Raw genomic sequence first — 22,407 nt, 5'->3', positions numbered from 1 at the left:
TCCTGAAGGGAGAGATGGAGAACATCTTGTTATTTATGGGTTTAGAAAAAAAGAATCTAGGAAACCCGCACATATGTTTTGCTAATTATTTACCATGGAAGAACTATCTTTCATGCTATTATTATTTATAAGGTAGAGAAAGAAAAAATGCTTAGTACCAAGGAAGGGCAGATGAGATGATTATGGGACCAATCCTTAACAGGCCAACCCGGAAGTATGACCCATGTCACTCAAGGGGGCTCCCTGAGGGGAATATGGTCCTTGGGATTGCAACCTTGGTACGATGAGCATCAAACATACATTTCATACTCTTCAGTGGCCAATTTGCAACATATCTAATGGCTAAATAGCAGAGCCTAATCCTCTGCCATGAGCCTGGGGAAGAGTCAATATATTAATTGCTCCGTGAGAACCACGTTTGTGTGTGTGTCCCTCTCGTCTGCCTAATGGGACAGGCAAGCAGTTTCCAAGGCTGGCAGGCAGAAAAAGGTTTCAGTGTAATCAGTGCTAATTAAAGGCCAATTAAAGGCCAATTCCTCAGCCTGGAATTCACCACCAGGTGTTCAGAAGTGGCGGAAAGAGAAGCTGCAACATAGGACGAATGTGACTTTGGCCGAACTGCCTTGTTTTCATCTCTGACCTGTTTTTTGGGTCAGCACTTGCAGAAGATTTCAGCCTCTGACTGTTCCTGAGCCCTGGAGTTCACCAAGCCCGGCTCTATGATTTCTGTGTTTCCTTGAACACAAGCCACGTCATGTCACTAGTTTAATGCCAGCTGCACCAGAAGCAACAACTATTTGTGGGGAGGGAGGCCTCTGGTGCACAGGCCAAAGCTGTGATTGCCAGCTTTTGTAAACAAAAGGCAGGGTCGTGGCTCAGTGATAGAACATCTGCTCAGCACGTGGGAGGTCACTGGTTCAATCTCCGACATCTCCAAAAGATCAGGAAGTCGGTGATGTGAACAATCTCTACCTGAGACCACAGAGAGTCACTGCAGTTATTTTACTGCAGGAATTCTCTTGCTTTAAAAAAGGCCTGATTCTGCTCAGGACCATGGCATGGGGTGAGGGGGAGGGAGGGGCTTCTGTCTCCCATTGCCCCATTTTTACAAACTGGGTTGTCCCTAGGATGCCATATCATTTAGTTGTGCTCTCAGAATAAGGCCATCTCACGTGTCCGTTTGTCATCTACTTCCTGATCATTAGTGGATGCTTGTAAGTCCAGCTGAGTTAAGCAGTTCCCCAACCCGTCACATGAATAAAATTGGGTCCTCATAATGCTGTGCTTTTCATTTCTTAATTGAAAGATGTCTGGTGCTTTAATTGATTATTTCTATTTATTTATTTTGGGGAAGGCACTGGCAAACCACCCCGTATTGAGTCTGCCATGAAAACGCTGGAGGGCATCACCCCAAGGGTCAGACATAACTTGGTGCTTGCACAGGGGATACCTTTACCTTTACCTATTTATTTATTTAATTGCATTTACAGACTGCCCCTATTGAGCCTGTCAGGGAGGTTTACAGAATCAATATAAATCCAATTAAAACCAACTATTCATTGTTAGTAATACACTAAACTAGTGGATCTCAACCTTCCTAATGATGCCATCTTTTAATACAGTTCCTCATGTTATGGTGACCCCCGGGCTGGATTTACACAAAAAGAGGCCCTAGGCTGTTCCACTTATGTGGCCCTTTCACCTCCCATTTTTAAGTTTGTAAATTACATGAGAGATAATAAAATACATCATTACTGTGATATATATCAATATGTTAAATGAAACATGCTGTGATTGGTACTAACCTTTATAAAAATGTGGAATATAGGCCCCTCTTGATCTTGAGGCCCTAGGCTGAAGCCTAGTTAGCCTATAGGAAAATCCGGCTCTTGCACAAAATTGTGCAAGTGTTCTTTCACAGAAATTAAACTGAAACTGACCAATGGCGTGAAGATCCATTGTTCATGACTGTATATATATATTATTTTTTTTTGGGGGGGGGTTCTCAGTTTAGCTGTGCCTCTTGTCCCACCATGCCAATCTTGCTGTTTTCTGCTGCTCCAGACAGACGAACAAATGCTTTATCTCAATCCACCCCACAAGGCTGTTGTGTGGATGGCACCCCCCCCCCCGGCCAAGCTGCTTGCCCTGCCACGACCGCTGTGGATGGGTCATCCGACCCCCAAAGGGGTCCCGACCCCCAGGTTGAGAACCACTGCACTAAACCATATGCCTGATCTCAATGGCTGGTTGGTGGACAGTCCAGTCGGTGGACAAAGGCTTGAGTGTTTAGTTTTCCTTCTCGCTTAAAGGAAAGTGAGAGAGAGCAGAGAGCAGAGAGTCGGCAGGGTAGGCCTGTCAATGTTCAGTTTACAAGGCTGTCTGATCTGGCCTCAGCCATAAGCCTGCTGGATGAGCTTCATCTTACAGTCCCCAAGGAACTGTACCAGTTCTGTTAGGGCCCTGATATCTTCTGGAAACTCATTCCACAGGCAGGGGCCAAGGCGGAGGCCTGTCGGACTTCTTTCGGGCCAGGGACTACCAGTCAGTTCACCTGCACAGAGTGAAGTGCTCTCCAGGGGACATATTCAGACAGGGTGTGCCTAAGATTTGCCAGGCCCAGACGGTGTATGGCCAGACTGCAGATATTTCCACTCATTTTCATCATCTGCCTAAATGTATGCCAACTGGAGCAGAGGGTGGCCTTATCTGCACCTGTGCCTGAAGAATAAGGAAGCAGTGATAAATAGGAGCCTGAAGTAACAGAGGCATCTCTTTCTCAATGAATAAGGCCTGGACTAGAGGACACTTTGAAATTGTGTCCACCACTGGAACTTGCAGCTGCATGTTTTCCACGGGGACTGAAGCCCAACATGCCCCTGGGGCCTGATTAGGATAAAAAATGTGGCAATAGAGAACCCTCTCCCTATGGGATAGTTTTCCAAGCCAAAGAGGGTGGTATTTGCAGTACTGGGGGGCAGGGGGCGGGGATGTATGTACATGGAATACTAATGGGGCGGATAAAATCCCTGATTCGAATCAGGCCCTTGTGGGGCGTTGTGACTGAGTTCCAATGGAAAACATACAGGCTGTAAGTCCTTGTGGCAACATACACGTAATGTAGGGACATGTGCATAACCTCTTCTTTTTTGGGGGGAGGGGATAGACCACTCTAGCTTGTCTGTTAATAGAAGACAACTTCTAGATGCAGTTGGCTCCCTTTGCATTGAAAACCTGACTGAAATATGAGATTTTTTTGCATTCTCATTGTACTCACTGGTAAATTCCTGTATCTTTGTAGGGTTTTTCCTGTTATGCATGTATTTTGCTCCCTCTAGTGTTTAATTCAATACCACACAAATTTATTTCCAGCATATCTCCCTGCAGATTTAAACTGCAGGTTTTTATGCTGGACATAAATCGGAGTGACATCTAAACAGCCACTAGAGGGAGCAAAATACATGCATAACAGGAAGAACCCTACAAAGATACAGGAATTTACCAGGAAGAAACGGGAACTTATCAGCAAGTAAAATGAGAATGCAGGAAAGTCATATATTATGACTTTATGTATCAATTTGGATTCCAAAGCAGAAAATAGCAACACTAAATCAGGAGTATCCTTAATGTTATGGGGGACATCAAAAATCTAGTGAAAGCCAATCTTTGTATGAAAATGATTACCATTTCAGATGATTCTCACAAATGTCCACAAACAGCTAAATGCAAAATTAACAGTGATGCGATACCATTCATTAGGGTCAACCAAACAAACATTAAAAAGATGTGCAGGTTTTCAAGTTCTTCCTGAGTACTCAGGAACTTTTTTCAAGTTTTGGCAGAACTTTAGCTTGCACTTTTTTGCTTGGTTTTAACAATAAAGCATTACACACACCCCATTTTTATTTTGGACCAATGAAGCTATCAGCAACCTCTGTAAATAAGTGCTTTCCCCTTGTAAGTTTTATTATAGCATATGTACAGGCTCAGAGCCAGTTTGGTGTAGTGGTTAGGAGCGCAGACTTCTAATCTAGTGAGCCGTGTTTGATTCCTCGCTCCTCCACATGCAGCCAGCTGGGTGACCTTGGGCTCCCCATGGCACCGATAAAACTGTGCTGACTGAGCAGTGATATCAGGGCTCTCTCAGCCGCACCTCCCACACAGGGTGTCTCTTTCGGGGAGAGGAAAGGTAGGCGAATGTAAGCCACTTTGAGACTCCTTTGGGTAGAGAAAAGTAGCATATAAGAACCAACTCTTCTTCTTCAAAGTCCCAGAGGTCTGAGGAAACAACACCTCAAATAAATACTGTCAGATACAAATAAGTAGCTAACAAAAGCAGCTGCTAAGTAGTTGTGAGTTCCTGTATTGTGCAGGGGATTAGACTAGATGACACTGGAGGTCTCTTCCATGATTCCATGGATGCTTGGGCAGCTACAAAAATAAGGAAGAACTGGACCAATCCTACATATTAACTGGTGATTTATATTGGATCCTTATAGTATTTTATATACCTTTGTCCTATTCATGTCAGTTTTATCTATTTTATAACTGACTGACTTAATCTGTACTTTTACATATGTTTATATATTTTTAATTGGCTGGTCTCTGACCGTAAATGAAGCTAAGTGATCCCCTTTTGTTTAGTCATACAACAGTGACTGCAAGTTAAGGAACAATCTCAGAATAAAGTGAAGCCCGGAATTATATTGGACTTGAATGTGGTTTGATCAGAGATGGCAGTGAAATCCTGCATGGTGTAAAAGCATTCAGTATATTAAAAATGCAATAATATAAAAAATTAAACTAAAACTCCAGTGGATCTCTTACTTTTAATTCTGATATGAAATACAGCCTTGTGAACCTTAAAGGCTTCATTTCTTTTTCATTACAACAGATTGACGAGGAACTTCTACGGTGTCTGCTTAAAACTGAAGCAGGAACAAGTGTTCTTTGATTATGTCGGATGTTACCTTCCCCAGTAGATGTCACTGTTGCTACTTCTAACACAGAGACTGCAGCAGTCAGTTTCAATTTGTTGCTTGAAATTGGGACACTGGAATTTCATAATTGGTTATCAGACTAATCTATCTCCCCCTGGTTGGCAGCAAAGGATATTACACATCAGGCAACTTGTGAATACATGAAAATGGATGCTTGTTAGCCTCTGCAGACATTCACACTGTCACAAGTGGGCTTCCCATTTGGCAATTTCAGCACCGAGGACAGCACACAAGCAGTATCTGACAAGCTTCCTATTCCGGGCCAGCTACAAGTCGATAACTAACCAACTAAGCTGCTTGGAAAGGAACTCCATCAACTAATCAAGGTTAGAGTTTGACCCTTCCTTAATGAGTATACTTAATAATAACTTTTGTTGTCGTTGTTAGGTGAGAAGTCGTGTCCGACCCATCACGACCCCATGGACAATGATCCTCCAGGCCTCCCTGTCCTCTACCATTCCCCAGAGTCCATTTAGGTTTGCACCTACTGCTTCAGTGACTCCATCCAGCCACCTCATTCTCTGTTGTCCCCTTCTTCTTTTGCCCTTGATTGCTCCCAACATTAGGCTCTTCTCCAGGGAGTCCTTCCTTCTCATGAGGTGGCCAAAGTATTTGAGTTTCATCTTCAGGATCTGGCCTTCTAAAGAGCAGTCAGGGCTGATCTCCTCTGTCAACTCCCCGGAGCATCTAGCCACTGTGATCCATGAAATGGTCACTTCCAGACTAGACTTCTGTAACTTGCTCTATACAGGCCTTCCCCTGTCCTTGACCTGGAAACTACAGTTGGTACAATAAGCGGCTGCTAAGGTCCACATGAGATCATCTTGGAGGGCCCATATTCAGCCTGTGCTGAGGAAGCTGCATTGGTTGCCAATTCTGTACCGGATCAGGTTTAAGGTTTTGGTACTTATCTTCTAGGCCATCCGTGGCTTGGGCCCTGCATACCTGAGGGACTGCTTGTCTCCTTATGCCCATCTCAGGACATTGAATCTGCTGGTGGTTCCTGGCCCCCGGGAAGCACACCTGGCCCCAACCCAGTAGAATGAGTTCCTGGAAGAGCTGAGGGCCCTGAAAGATCTTTCACAGTTCCACAGGCATTCAAGATGGCGCTTTTCTGCCAGGTATTTGGTTGAGACTGGGCTAGGGAAGATCTGGATCCCTCCTCTAGAGGCCCTGGATACCCATCTGTCTAGGCAGGTGGCCTCTCTCAAGGCCGGTGGGCAGTGGGTACTGGGTCTGAATTGGTGGGCTGGGAGGGAATGGATGGAATTATGTTGCTGACAGTGTACATTGTTTTATTCTGTTTTATGGGTTTTATTATAAACCGTCTCAAGCCAGCATGTCCAGGAGTGGTGGTTAATAAATCTAAACAACAACAACAACAACAGTTTGTAAGTGACAGAAACACAGTTTTCATTTCCATTCTCTTTGAGATAAAAGTAAAGCTCCCTCTTGCATCATTTATTTGGCCAGCTGGAAATCCGAAAACATAAGGAGAAGAGCTGTTTTTTTTTAATACCCCTATTTTCACTGCCTGAAGGAATCCCAAAGTGGCTTACAAACATCTACTTACAGCACAATCCTTTTGTGGAATTGCTACAATCTAAACACATTTTGTTTCAATTGGGTTAGATTGAAGGAGTTTTGCCCAGGATTACAGTGTTAGTGTTTGAACCCCATTTCGTTTTGCAGCCATTTACAATGTTCCCCCCTCCCTAAAATATTCAGAATATTGTCTATACAGGATTATCATGGCTATAGGTCATATCTCCTTTGTGCAATGGTATTTTTATGGAGCATTTATTTACAAAACTGAACGGCCTCTCTTCTAAGACATGAATGTAGGAAGCCGACTTGTAGGAGTACAATCAATAATCAAGAAATTTCATACCAAGCTAGTGATCACAGTGCAATGATTGGTGCAAAACTGAAATATTATTCACATAAATTCATATGAAGATGATCTATTAAATGGGAAAACTGCCTAACTTCTTCTGTTGGAAATGCCACGGTCAATTAGATCATTTGCTGACTACTTGTGCCCCTCCCACTGCATTTGCCTCAGACAATGAGATGCTGAGAGACGATTAATTTGGGAGGGAAAGTGCTGTCAAGCCACAATTGACTTATGGCAACACGGTAGGGTTTTCAAGGCAAGTGATTAGACAGAGGTAGCTTCCATTGCTTTCCCCTGCAAAGTCTTGCTTGGTGGTCTCCCATCCAAGCACCAGCCTTGCTTAGCTTTCAAGATCTGATCAGATCAGCCTAAACTATACCCATCCCTTGTCAAGATCACTCATCACTGATGTCTTCACAGATCATATTTTGTATATTGCGTAGCTCAAAGAGCAAAGGTGATATGATTCTCCTTCTGATTAGTTGATATACAAATGCATCTCCCTGGTGCACACTGGATATGTATAGTGCTGACACTGCACCCTGCTCCCACACTGAATCTGCTGGCATTAGAAGGGTGGTGAAGATGCTGGGCTGACTGATGTTGCTCCTGTTTAAGAGCCCTTCGCTCTGCGGGTATGAATTTACTGGCTGTCCCAGGCTCCTGGTATGTTTGCCTGGCCTCGACCTGGGCCAGGGCCTTTTCAGTCCTGGCACCAACCTAGTAGAATGAGCTCCTGGAAGAGCCGGGGGCCCTGCTGGAGTTGCCAGCTTTCTGCAGAGCCTGCAAGACAGAGCTCGTCCGCCAGGCATATGGTTGAGGCCAGGGTGGAGTCATAGAATCACAGAATCATAGAGTTGGAAGGGGCCATACAGGCCATCTAGTCCAACCCCCTGCTCAACGCAGGATTAGCCCTAAGCATCCTAAAGCATCCAAGAAAAGTGTGTATCCAACCTTTGCTTGAAGACTGCCAGTGAGGGGGAGCTCACCACCTCCTTAGGCAGCCTATTCCACTGCTCACCTGGTATACCAACTAAGGATCCACCCCAAGGTCTATTAGATCTGCTCCCACTCTCAGCGGAAGAGAACTTGGCCATGGGGCTGTACGAGGTGGGATAGATTGGATTAAGAGAATGTGACCACTGCTGCTTTTTTTGTTGTTAAACTTGGGAAGATTTTATTGGGGTTTTATTGTATTTTAATGCTTTATGATGTAAACCACCACGAGACCATTCTGGGAGTAAAGGTAAAGGTGTCCCCTGTGCAAGCACCGAGTCATGTCTGACCCTTGGGGTGATGCCCTCTAGCGTTTTCATGGCAGACTCAATACGGGGTGGTTTGCCAGTGCCTTCCCCAGTCATTACCATTTACGCCCCCCCCCCCAGCAAGCTGGGTACTCATTTTACCGACCTCGGAAGGATGGAAGGCTGAGTCAACCTTGAGCCGGCTGCTGGGATCGAACTCCCAGCCTCATGGGCAGAGCTTTCAGACTGCGTGTCTGCTGCCTTACCACTCTGCGCCACAAGAGGCTCATTCTGGGAGTAGCAGTCTATAAATGGAAAAATAAATACATGGAAAAAAATTGACCTTGATGCTTTGCTTCCTGTGAAAACACAGCCCAAGTTTCACATCTACCCCCATGTGCTCCTTGTCTCCCCATTCCATGCAATACCCAGTAACCTTACACTGGGCAATGAAGAGAAACACTGTTGTTGTGCTTTAAGTTACAGAAGAGAGCAAATGAAGTCCTACCTTCCTGAAGAAATGCTGTGTAGTGATAACAAAGACATCAAAGCCACAGCCAGTTCTTCGGAGCTCCTCCTGGATGCGGCTGAGCCGCCTGGCCTGTTCATCACACTTCTCCTTCATCTGCTGAATGAACTGCCGTTCAGCTTCTCGGTTCTGCAGGTCAGGCTTTGTAGAAAATCCATTCCGCGTAACAGATGACCTTTGTTTAGGGTGTCCTGCAAGAAACAATAAAGAATACCCATGGCTGTAATCAGTCACTTTGAATGTACCGACACAGCTTTTTCCTTGCTCTGTTGCAGGGGAGAAAGGGAGTTTGTGAATTTGCTTGTGGAAGGACTCAGACCAGCACAACAAAACTTTTATTCTCAGGGGAAAGGGAGTCTGCAAGGCACAGCAATATGTATACGATTATGAATCCTTCCGTGCAGATTGGATGTCGTTTTGAGGTTCTCAGACTACTCTTGAAGACATCTGAGTTATTGTAAATCAGTAATGCTAAGAAAAGAAGAAGGCGGCAGGAAAAGAAGAAGACCCAACATGAAGTGGATGGACTCAGCAGAGGACGGCTCTGCCCTCCGCTCACAAGATCTGAGCAAGGACAGTTTTCAGGTTGTTAGTTCATAGGGTTACCATAAGGCTTAAGTGCCTTAATGGCACTCTAAGACACACACACACACACACACACACACACACACACACAGAGACAGAGAGACAGAGACAGAGACAGAGAGAGACAGAGACAGAGACAGAGACAGAGACAGAGAGAGAGAGAGAGAGAGAGAGAGAGCATGCACTCCAGGAAGCTGACAAATTTATTGAAGTTCTGTGAAACACTAGACCCATCTTGTTCATGGAAGGATTAAGACAGAACTTCAGGTACTGACAGTTTAACCCCAGTTCTTAAGTCGATTATAGGACTTAAGAACTGGGGTTAAACTGTCAGTACCTGAGGTTTTGTCTTAATCCTTCCATTAACAAGATGGGTCTAGTGTTTCACAGAACAAATGGAACATCCTTTCCCTTAAGACTGAGGAAAAATTGTTCACATTTCCTCAGCGGGACACTGTGGATGGTCATCATGAAGAAGGAATGAGCAGAAGCCAATAAGGTCTGAGAAGGATGCCACCTCAAGAACAAGGAAATCCCAGTTTCAACACAGCAGCTGTACTTATGTGGTCCTGAAAAAATGCTGTACAATGGATGGGAAAATTGCGGTTCCATTCCTGTCCTCTCCTGTTCCCCCTGTGCCTAACGTTCCCAAACCTGTGGGTAGAACCCCTTTGACCTAAAGAAACACTGGATACATCTGAGGATGTGAAGAACAAAAAGGATCCAGGTTTAGTAAGGAATCTCCAGATCCAGGAATCTCATAATGTGCTTTTTTCCTACGTTATTATCCTGGAGCGGAACTCCATACCTCTCCACATCCATATTTTAAACCCACCATCCCACAGACAGACTTAACCATCTCCTCAATCCCTTCAGTAACGAATGACAACTAAGTCATCCCTTAAGAATATCTCCCTGCTGAACATGAAAGAAGTCACTGTGAAAATGTAACGCCTAAGTTTTACAGTGACACACTTCTTTTTTTGAAAAAAGGAAGCACTTATTACTCAAGTGGTGGTGGCAGCCCTCCTGATGCCGTCCCCAGGAGAGCTGCAAAGAGAGACAGCTGCAGGGACGGCAGCCCTGAGCAAGAGAAATAATAACCACTAGGCAAGCAGATGTGCCTTCACCACTGATTTGCCTATGTGGCAATGCGATCAGATGCACTTTTTTGCTGCTTTCAGTAAAGGGACTGTCTGCGCCTGAAACAAAGAGCTATTGCTCTTCTCTGGGAATAACACCGAAGCTTTCACACCCATCCATCTTTCCCATTGCAGACCATACAAAATTGATGTTGAGAGGCAGTGCTTCCTATGGGTGATTTGCTTGAGCTTGGCAGGTAAGAAATGGGCTGCACGTTCACATGTCTTTCCCCTATTAGAATGCTTGCTGTATCAGACGGCATTTCCTCCATACTGCATGGGGACCCCCAATGAGAGCCTCTGAGCCAACCCATGGTCACCTGGATCTGGCTTTTCAGCAGGCTCAGGGGATTGCTCCAATAAGCATAAAATCCTGGCTCAGCTTTCCTTTTTTCATAGATTTTCCAGGAGACAGTTGCAGTCTGGGGGCAGACCTGGTTATAGGCACCAGCATCAAAACATTATCATTTACTGAGTGCGGTTGTGCAAAAATGGATTATGTAAAATATTATGGATGCTTAATTGTCATGGCGACAAGCCCTAGACATCTGGTCAAGACATTTTATTGAAGGTGGCAGAGAATATAACGGCCTCCCCCTTCTGCTACTGAACATGAGGAATGCTCCCCTGCAAAGTTGTCCTGTGCAAAGCAACCTGGATGCTTCACATGAACAGAGTCCTGTATTGACCTTTAAGGCCTCACATAGCTGCAGGACCACCTACCCTCCTATGTTCCCTGCAGGGCTCTTCATTCTGTTGGTAGAAACTTGTTGGTGATCACTGGCCCACAAGAGATACATCTGGCCTCAACTTGGGTCAGGGCCTTTTTGGTCCCGGCCCCCTACTTGGTGGAATGAGCTCCCGGGAGAGCCGAAGGCCCAATCGGAGCTTTCCCAGTTCTGCAGGGCCTGTAAGATGGAGCTCTTCCACCAGGTTCTTGGGCAAAGCAAGGGCAATTAGATCTAGACCCCTACTGAATCGACTAGGACAGTGGTAGTCAACCTGTGGCCCTCCAGATGTTCATGGACTATAATTCCCATGAGCCCCTGCCAGAATTTGCTGGCAGGGGCTCATGGGAATTGTAGTCCATGAACATCTGGAGGATCACAGGTTGACTACCCCTGGACTAGGATATCTGCTACTCCCTGATTAACATGTGTTTGCCATCTATCCCCTTAGGCAGGATTTTTTGGGGGGATATAGAGGGGTATAGAGGGAGGGAGGTTGTTTTAGCCATCAGGGAGGGATAACTCATTTTATTGGGGTTTTATTGTGGAGTTTTTGATATGTAACCTGCCATGAGCCAGCTTGTCTGGGAGTGGTAGACTATAAATCAAATCAAATGAAATAAATAAATAATTCTACAGCTCCTATTCATTATGGTGGGGTATTGTGCAGAGGAATTGTCAAGTAGATTGTGCCCCCTGGGTCACGATGGAGCATCTCCCAATCAGACACTTTTTATCACAGCAAAATCAGAATCAGAGGCAGTCAGCTCTCTGCTGCACATGGGGGTTTGGATTCAGGGCTGGTTCTTTCCTTTTGCTTTTGGACTTCAGCATGTAAAAGAATAAAGCCAGAATCCATGGTACCAATAGAGGGGAGGGAATCAGAATTGGCAATCAGAAGACACAGGTGACAGAGTAACATCTTTGAGAAATTGGATCAAAAATTACCGCAATGGAAACTACACAAGCAGTGACATTTACCCAGAAAGGGGGTAGGGTGGGGGGATGTAGCCCAGCCTGAAAGCATTAAGTAACCCTTCAGCATAGTCAATGGATGCTTCAAATGAATGAGTTTGTGCTTCACACAACTGTCAAGAAGAAGAAATAGAATTTTATCACAAAGCTTCAAATCTCAAGGAATTCGGTGACCTCATTTCTAGCAATACAGCAAGATAAAAAAAAACACTTGCATTCCTGTCTCTCTCCCTTAAAGACAGCCTGCTAATACATCCAAATCACACTACGGAGCCCGAGAGGTCAAAAGCACAACAATTGTGAAACAGGACAGGCTGGCTTTCATTCTGAGGTCAGTCTCTTTGCTTTGATGCGTTTTTTTTTCCTGCCTGATTTGTGATGCACACAGATGTTTTACATAGCTGACCTCAGTGTTCAAACAGATCTCATGAGTCCCATTGATTTGTAACAGGCACCACTTGTGATAGACTCATTTAGAAAGCAATGGGTGAGAAAAGGGTTTGAGGATTTAAAATTCTGCCCTGTGACATTTTTAAAAACCAATGCTTTATGCCTGACTATGGCGGTGAAGTTGTGGATTCCACAGGAGACCTTCAGATAGATAATCTTCCAACTTTATAAAAGAATCACACTCTTTACTCAAGGGCAATTAATCTTTACTCTTCTGCCCAGTAATTGCAATGTTTAAAAGTCCTCTATCTCAGAGTCAGGCTTAGAAATTGCTAGGACTATGGACATTCACAGCATGCATTTGGGCCAGCGCATGCATACAGAAGCTTTTGAACTGGGTGGAAAAGTACAGTGAAGAAAAGTTTTTGAGAGATCGCCATAAGCTGTTAGGAGAGGTGTCACTGAAATTCTTCCTAAAATGAAATCCCTCGGGTTTTTCATTTCATGGGCATTCACAAGACTTGTTAAGGGTGGGGAATTTCCTCAACAGGAGTTTTGCATGGATGTATTGCATTTTTATGCTGCTGCTCATACAGTCCCCCAGTAATTCTTGCAGCTAGGAAGGGAGGTGGACCCAAACTTCTGGCCTAAATTTAATATTCTAGCTATGCCATCAGGCTGGCACTTTCTTAGCCCACAGTGGAAATTTAAAGCAAAGTTCAGAATTTTCTCCTCAAATGGAGCAAGGGAGGAACTTGAGCTGGAGGAGTGGTGGTGAGGAACCCAAAATATTCTTGGTGTCTTGGCTTTTATATGTTATCCTCTGCTTTCAAACTGTACATATTGCATGAGATGGGGAGTCTGGGAAATTTTATATGATTTCTCCATTGGACTTCTGGCAGTGACTGAATTCCAAATAACAACAAAAACATCTGTATCTGCTTGCCCTGTGCCCTAAAACAGGGGTAGTCAACCTGTGGTCCTCCAGATGTCCATGAACTACAATTCCCACGAGCCCCTGCCAGCAATTGCTGGCAGGGGCTCATGGGAATTGTAGTTCATGAACATCTGGAGGACCACAGGTTCAATACCCCTGCCCTAAAACTCTATGGTTGCTACAGTTTGAGGGCTAGCACAGCTGGGTGTCGTCTAAGGCTTGGTAGAGGGCCCACCACCCATTACAGATACTGGGCCCATCTGCTCCCACAAGGAGGCTCTTCTATTTTCGGTTTGGAGACACAATGGAGGGTTCAGACCAGCAACTTATTCTGCTTCCCTTTAACCTACTGGCGCTTACTCTAGTGAGGTACATGGGGGTGGCGCATGAAGTGGAAGAGACTGAAACATTTATGATACATTCAGTGTGGGGAGAGGGACACCCCACCAACACTTGCTGAGAACACCCAGATCCTACATGCCACAGCACAAAGAAAGCAGCTGGTGCCAAAGTTTAGTGCCAGAGGACTGAATACCCTCTTAGAACCAATATTTCGGCCATCATCCCTAGGACAGGGCAGTCGTGCTATGCAAAAGGAAGACAGGGGGGCAGAGAAGGAAACAATGTGGTTGGTGGCCTTCTATGAAGGAACTAGGCTACTGGAGAATCCCTGAAGACCTGATTTTTGAGCACTTGTACATTCAGGAAGCTCTAGTGGGAGGCTAATGTGTTGGGTTGCCAAACTCTAGGTGGGTCCTGGAGGTCTCCCACTATTACAAATGATCTCTAGGCAATAGATATCAGTCCCCTGGGGGAAATGGCTGCTTCGGAGGATGGATTTTATGGCAGTGTACTCTACTGAAGTCCCTCCCCAAACTCCACCTCCAAATCTCCAGGTATTTCTCTACCCACAGCTGGCAACCCCACAAGGGTTGGTTGTCATAGCACAGCAACTGGGCAGGGCTCTTCAGTCGCTAAAATAGCACCCCCCTTCCCTGAAGCATCCTAAAGGCATCCTTAGCAGCCTCGTCTTCTCTTTGATTAAAGCTAAAAGAACCTACTGAAGAACTAGACCTTCTTTCGAAAGAAACATGCTATGTTTCCCAAATGCACGAACCATTTACTCTTGGAGAATCCAACGGGCATTAAAACTGCACAATAGCAAGGTCAGTGGGACTGCTTTGGAGCAACTTCTTTGAAAACTCCGTAGCTAAACTGATTGGGATTTAATTAAGCAACATTCCCTGAAATTTCGTCCCGCTTTCACCAATTCCCAACAGCCTTCCCCGTATTTGAAGTGTGTCTCTAAGTTGTCCTTCTGAAAGCTCTGAAACGTCCTTGTAATTTGAACTGTGATTTTGTTGGTCCTTAGGGAGAAACTTGAAACTCTCTATTCATCTGGGTCTAAGAGAACAACTCAGTAAGTATGCAAATTTGATTTGCATTCTTCAGCTTTCACACATTATGGGTAATGTACTAATGATGCTGAGATAGATTCTGAATTCCTATTGCCCTGTTCCTCAAAGAAATTGGAGTTTTGGCTCTCCAAGATCAGTGCTGGATGAGATCTATTATAACTACGTTTTATTGTCTTTACTGTACTTATTTCACTGCAGTGCTCTGTTTCTGTTTATACTGCATTTTTGGAAATTGCATTGGGTCCCCTTTAGGGTAAGATAAATAAATAAATGGGGTGGATCCTATGTCTTTTCCCAGAAAGGTGGATTTTATGACACTCTTCCATTGCCCTTCAAAAGAAAAAAAAGTTCCTCCAATGAAGACTTTTTTAAAATATGGAAAAGTCGTTATTTGTCAATATCAGCCTTTCTTTCTTACACCAAGAGCCAGCTTGGTGTAGTGGGTAGGAGTGCAGACTTCTAATCTGGCGAGCCGGGTTTGATTCCACGCTCCCCCACATGCAGCCAGTTGGGTGACCTTGGGCTGTTCTGACCGAGCAGTAATAACAGGGCTCTCAGGGCTCTCTCAGCCCCACCCACCTCACAGGGTGTTTGTTGTTGGAAAAGGAAAGGGAAGGTGACTGTAAGCCACTTTGAGCCTCCTTCGGGTAGAGAAAAGCGGCATATAAGAACCAACTCTGCTTCTTCTTCTTAAAAGGTAACAGGGCGTCATTGGACCAAATTTAGTGGGAAGGAACCATACATAACTTTTAAGAAATAAATAAGGTGCAACCTAGGGCATTTCAGAGGAACATAATATGGCACATGAATAGATATAGGCATGACTCCTTTAAAAGCATTTCATATCCAACCAAAATCTCTAACAATTTCTGTTTGGTTGATTAATGTGGTTTAAGCAACGTGAGATGGATTGACTCAAAAAAGTGTTCAGTTCACAAGACCAAAGCAAGGCTATTCATAATAGGATATTTTGGAGGTCATTAATTCATAAGTAGGAAACAGCTTGATGGCTCTTAACACACACAATGTCATGAGAAACAGGATCAGCTCCTAAGCACTGGACGAATGTAATGGCTCCGGGTAATGGCACCGGTGTGTGTCTATTCTTGGTGCTTCAATTTGCCAGTGGCCCCATGGAGCAATATAACAGGGCATAAACCCAGCGGTCAGGGGTTGTGTATCCTGTAGATAGACGGTCAGCACCTAATAAAAAGGGTAGCAGCTACTTTATCCTGATGTCCTCTGGTGCTTTCAGCACTTCTAGCCGACATCGCTTCTGGTATCAGAGCTGATTGTGAAGGAAAAGATTGAAGGCAACAGAACACAGCATGATATGCAGGAACAGATGCTGCTGCCTTATATCAACCCAAACTGTTGGTCTGCTGAGGTCAGTGCTGTCTGCTCAGACTGGCAGGAGCTCTCCAGAGTTCATTCACATCATTTAGCACTGGATACTTTTAGCTGGAAATGATGGGGATCAAACTGGGACCTTTTGCATGCTAAGGAGATGGCCTGTGGCCATCACTACATCCTCTGGCACTGATTCCCGCATTTTAATCACTCATTGGGTAAAGAAGTATTCCCTTCCTTCTGCCTATAAGCCAAGGGGATTAAACATGTCTACAGCATTAAATATTAATAGTGTCCCCAGGAGTATGTCATGTTAATTCCTCTGTGCAATTGTCACAATCCACAAGAGCAACTACAGTTGTCACCAGATTAAAGAAATCTTTAACTGTGTGCTGTATCAATTGTAATGAATGAATCATCCGAGACTGTAGACAATGGCACATAGACAAAATGGACCTGCAGAAAACTGTATACTGTTTTTAGGTTATGTATATGTGATCTACCTGGTATTCTCTTACAGCCAAAATTTATCTGTGCTTAGAAACTGAAATTTTTTTAGAAAGTTAAAAACAGCAATTTGGATCAAGGTTTCTATGAGGGTGAAGAGAACAGGTAACTTGTCCAGAGCACGGAGCAAGTAGCGTTGTCAAGGGGTTAAAATGTGCAAGAGAGAAATATCACAAGAGACAGGTTATCCCCCACCCAGTCTTCTGGTTCCAACCCAAAGAATTCTTTCCCAAACTGTCTGTCTCCATGTCTGTTTGCAGGGATTTAAAAATAACCACAGGATCTCCTTATCTTAGATAATATCTAGCTTAGCTTTTTGAAGAGACATTTCCTTCCCTGTGTTAAGGAAGGGAACTGGGGCATTGCCTGTTTGACACTGGCGAATGCAGCCTCTTGTTGATTTTAGTTGTTATACTACATATCATGTGAGTTGAGCAAAAATCAGTTTCCTGACTCATTTGAGGGCACATTTTTCACAGATCAAAATGATTTCAATCAATTAGCCTGATGAATCAAGAAGCTATACAGTTGTGGGAGCAATTTACATGTGAGCCGCAGCATACACATCTGTCGGTCTGCCCCTGCTCAGTCCAGCAGCTCATAACATCCTGTAAAAGGGCTTTTTAAAGAGGGAGGTATTTTTTTTTAATTCAGTTGAGTGGAAGTCTTGCAGTCTTCAAGTAAAGGTTGGATACACACTTTTCTTGGATGCTTTAGGATGCTTTGGATGCTTTGGGCTGATCCTGTGTTGAGCAGGGGGTTGGACTAGATGACCTGTATGGCCCCTTCCAACTCTATGGTTCTATGAAGTCTTTGGAAATGGAACTGGAGGAAAAAAGGCAGAGTTCTGGCCTGCCTCTAAATACTGAGAGAAGCTCTAGTTTCTTCCTTTGAAATTATCTATAGAAAACAGCTACTACTACAGGAAATTTAAAGCAGTCGTCATAAAATGAGGGGATGTTACCATTGTTAGTGGTGACAGTTCCATATTTATATTGTTTTTCTTAAAAAGTGGATTAGAGGAATCTGTGTTTTTAAAATAGCCTGCCTTATTTTAAGCAATTAATGAGAATAGCTTTTTATTTCAGAGGAGCCGTGATTTCATCCCATTCAAAGAGATAACCTAATGGGATTCACTTTGTCTGCTGCTATAATGAAGTCTGCCTGCTGAGTACGCTGCCACTTTGAGGTTCATTATTTATCGCTTATAGATTCCTCTGTGCGTTTATGTACAATAAATAAATAACTGCCTTCTCCTGCCTGCTGACTCTTCCTCCCCCCTCTCCAAATCTGTCTGGGAAGACCTATCAACTGCAATGTGTACAACTCCATGTGCCACACCAACTTTGAGTAAACTCAAAGCAAATGGGCAGCCATTTTGTATTCTTTAATTGAACGGAGAGGTGGAATGAGGAAGTACATGGATAGGGAACCACCAAGGAAGAATGAAGTTGCTATGTCAAAGAGGTCGGTGGCAGAATACCTCTGCATCTTTTGCCGGGAATGCCCGTGGGAGGGTGGGTGGGGATTATGAATTGGCTATGTCTCTTTGGCACATTCATCTCCTACAGTCTAGCCGTTAGAGTTAAATTAGCCTAGCTAGCTATTTCTTAATCAGTGAGTGTTCACTTTCGTCAAGAAGTGGTCCACTGAACTAATGCCGTGTAATGAGGCTAGAACACAATCCTTTTAACGGTATGGTTCCAGGGTTTTATGTGCATTAAAAAATCTGCAGAACTGACAAGATCAAAACAACTGACCTTAAAACAAATGCATTCAATTGCAGAAATACCTGGTGAGTGGAGTTTGGTAGCGGATCCCACCAGCCTCTTTGGAGATGAAATGGCGGGTCTGCTGGTTTCTTGCTCTTTCTGTACTTCCTTCTTTGAGCCTGCTAAAAAATGTGAAAAGACAGAGGGTATACAGTTTGCAATATTTTGATGAAAATGGACAATTGCAAATCCTCACTTCAGTCACATTTGTTAATATGCCATCCTGATGTAAATGAATAGGACTGCTGGCCACAAAAATCAAATGATATTCGAGTACCAACCTGAGCCCGCTGGGGAATGGTGTGGTAAACATCTAAAACCAAAAAAATTAAGTAACATCATAAAAAAAATACAACCCTGCTAAGTGTAATGATATCTGGTCACGATGAGAACAATTCAGAGTAGATAGAATCATAGAGTTGGAAAGGACCTCCTGGGTCATCTAGTCCAACCCCCTGCACTATGCAGGACACTCACATCCCTATAGTTCATCCACTGTAACCTGCCACCCCCTTGATCTGCTTAGAATTCTACTTGTGCCTATTCCTGGGCCTAATCCCAGTAAAATGTTTCTAGGATTATACTCCAAATATCATCCTAAATAAAAATAAGTTATTGATTTATTGGATTTGTTACCCGCCATTCCCAGATAAGCTCGCTCGTGGCAAGTTACAGAATAAAACCCCACAATAAAACCCCAACTTAAAACAATTAATTTACAGTCATAAAAACGAACCCCAGGCAGCAAAGAAAATACCACCCCCACCCCTGTTCAACAGACCTCAGCCATCCAGCATTATGGGGTCTTGATGTAAATGGGGTGGCCAACGTTCCAGCCATTTTGAGCATATATGTGGATAACGCTAGAGACTTTGGCCAAGTGGCCAAGGACATGTGCATGCAAAAGGCTGATATTTAGCTGATATCTTCCATGGAAGAATCTTGGATCATAGGTATTGGGAACAAGTTTTTTTCAGTTAGAGTGGAGAATGAGCTGCTAGATCACTGCTTTTCAACCTTTCCAGACTCTGGACCCATCTTTAAACTATCAGATGGCAGTGGGTACCAGGATGTTTAGCTGCAATTCCAGGACATCCGAGTCACATGACAGGAAAAGAAGAGCCAATTGTTGGACATGCCAGTCCTAACAAGGAATAGACTTTGCAGACAAATCCCAACCTGCCAAGCTTATCAACAACAATTCATTGGACTGACTTGATTTGGGTAGAATAGGCCCTCAGAAACATTGCTTTAAGTTAACGAATGAAATGTTTGAGCTAAACACCAAAGGAAAAAAGTTTAACCTCCCACAGGCAAAGACATGTGCAGTTTTTCATGTTCCTCCCGCCACTCCGATCATCTTGACTAGCTGTGCCCTTCAAAAGTAACAAACAGGTCCTATACGTTCTATCTGAGCCCAACTGAGAAAAGCTAGAAGCAACACTCTTTCTCCCTAGAGAACTACTTTTCATCCATAATCTAAAAGACCTAGAAAGGATGCAAATAAATAAGCAGATGATGACACTGAAAACTTTGTGTTTATTAGCCTGGAGATGTTTCTTTGTTGCTGTTTTCTACTGTTACTCGCCCCCTTTTTTTTTGGTAAGTAATTATTCCGTCCTTTCCCCCCACCATACACTATTATAAACATTTTAAAATGTGGACTGGAATCAACAGCCCAAGTCTTTCTCCAGTAGAGGAAGCCTTTCTACAAAAAAAAACAACTTCCAGAGGGTACTTGTGCCACTCTGCAGTAGAAGGGCTTGATCCAAGTTCTGTAGCACCTTGGAGACCAGCAATATTGGGGTGGGGTGTACAGGCTATTGACCGTTTATGCACTGGAGGTTTCATGCTGGGCTGCAGGCTGGAGTTTGGGTCGTGGCAGGTTGCCCCACCTCTTCCTGCACCCACACAGGGAAGCATTTGGCCTGGTGCACCTCATCTGCCCCCAGTTTGTACTCCTGCATAAGAGCTGGGGCAGTGAAGTTCTCAGTGCATAAATGGTCATTGAGAGTCAAAACTCCCTTTGTATCTGACAAATGGAGCTCTGACTCCTGAGCCTTATACATAAAAAGTCTTGTTGGTCTCTAAGATTTTCATCTAGGTCTTCCAAAAGAACAAGACACTTTCTGTAGAAGGATCCCATATATTTGAAAGTGGTAGACAGATGTTCCTTACAACAGGGGTAGTCAACCTGTGGTCCTCCAGATGTCCATGGACTACAATTCCCATGAGCCCCTTGCCAGCATTTGCTGGCAGGGGGCTCATGGGAATTGTAGTCCATGGACATCTGGAGGACCACAGGTTGACTACCCCTGCCTTACAAGACATCCAGCAGATTTAATAAAGTCATTAAAACGTCAATGGCTGCAATATAAAAGGCAGTTAACATTTCGTCTTTAGCGATACTCCCTACTGAACCCCAAAACCATCTAGATAAAACAACTTATGAATTAGCACAGCATGGGGAGGGAGGAGTGCAGGTGTGTGATGTACCCATTCTATAATTAATATAAATTCTCGTCATTATCCTTGATTTCCTTAAAATCTAGGAACTAAACATTATTTTGTCATGAAAAAACAAGACTCTATGGATCAGAAGAAGCAGCCAGGAACAGAGTCTTTCCTGAGTTCCCCAGCTGGCCCCTTTAACAAAGTATCAGACGCTTGTGTACAAGCTTTTGATCCAGTCATAGAATTTGTACTGTACACACAACAACAAGAGGGAGTCAGTGGATTTCATCCACTTGCCCTTTCTGGTTGGCGTCCCTTAGACATTTTTCTTCAAGGTCTCCCAGACATTTGAACCAGATTGCATTTCTCTGGCCCTCGACCGTTTCAAATTTTTTGTCAGACAATAATTTTTTTCTGCAACAGCAGAAGGGTCTAGGGCCAGAGGAATCTGCAGCCGAGGACCATGGCCACAATGCAAGCAGAATCCCGCTAAAGGACTCAAGCCTAGGGGAAGTTTAGAGCTGAACCACAATTTTGCAACCTTTTAAAATTGGATGATTTTGCAAATTTTGCAATTTAGATTTCAAAATTTGCAAAAAAAAAAGAGAGAGAGAAAATCATCAATCTCTTTAAAAGAAAGGGAATTGAAATTTGACGGCAAAATTAAAATTTGACTTCTTTGTTTAGGGTAAATGAAAGAAATTAATTTAAGACTGAAAGTCACCTACAAAACAGTCACATCCTGAGCGCTATTCTTAGACCACATGCTGATCACATGCTGTCAAATGTTGATTGGTGCATTTGCCAAAAACTGACAGCTACTGCATGCCAGCTGTCAGTCACTTCCCAATGTTGTCTGCTCCATGTCAGATCCTGTACCCGAGCTGGTGAAATATCATCAAGTATTACATGCTATTTCAAAATTTTTGGGTGTTTAATACAGAACCTGTTAGGTACTGTTTGGAGGTAGTAGTGGAGTCAAAGTCCATGATCACCTGCTTCAGAATATATATTTACCTTGTTTGTAGTACTCAGATGTACAATGAGTCAAGCATTTAATTTAGAACAACCTTTGTCCTTTGGAAAAAACAAACCCGGTTGTATAAATAAAACATTTCTCATTGTGCTTCCTGAAATAGCTCTCTGAGTACAATTGATTTCATTTGAATAAAACAACCAGTTTAAACTCATTCACTTTCTCTCTCCCCCCCCCCCTCCAAGTTTCTGTTTAATCTTTGACACACTGGCAAGTATGCAAAATTGAGAAACTTCCCAATATGCATAACAGTATGGTGTAATACAGTGAAATCTAATTAAATTTACTCATTTCACAGAGTGGAATAAAAGCAATCAGCTCATGTCATCAAAACAATTTGCATGACAATTATTTCCTAATGCAGTTGTCCCATGCTAGGAGCTTATCTTTTTTCTTTCTTTCTTGACAGCCTGTATCTTTGTAGTGCAGCAAAATGACAAGAG

At 43.7% G+C, this 22,407-nt stretch overlaps 1 protein-coding gene across 3 annotated transcripts in view; it reads right to left on the bottom strand.

The window, feature by feature from the left end:
* Positions 1-22,407, bottom strand: part of MTUS2 (microtubule associated scaffold protein 2) — a 301,022-nt gene that overhangs the window by 59,474 nt on the left and 219,141 nt on the right. For all 3 annotated transcript variants that reach the window (XM_077341792.1, XM_077341794.1, XM_077341793.1), the window contains 2 exons: positions 18,495-18,596; positions 8,650-8,861 (listed from right to left, as the gene is read on the bottom strand). In XM_077341792.1, coding sequence (XP_077197907.1) covers positions 8,650-8,861; positions 18,495-18,596 — 314 coding nt within the window. The remainder of the gene's footprint in view (positions 1-8,649; positions 8,862-18,494; positions 18,597-22,407) is intronic.

This window comes from Paroedura picta, chromosome 6 (assembly GCF_049243985.1).
Source record: "Paroedura picta isolate Pp20150507F chromosome 6, Ppicta_v3.0, whole genome shotgun sequence".
In the NCBI taxonomy this organism is placed as follows: domain Eukaryota; kingdom Metazoa; phylum Chordata; class Lepidosauria; order Squamata; family Gekkonidae; genus Paroedura; species Paroedura picta.
The sequence above is the reverse complement of the archived record's forward strand: the minus strand, read 5'-3'. Positions and strand labels throughout refer to the sequence as shown.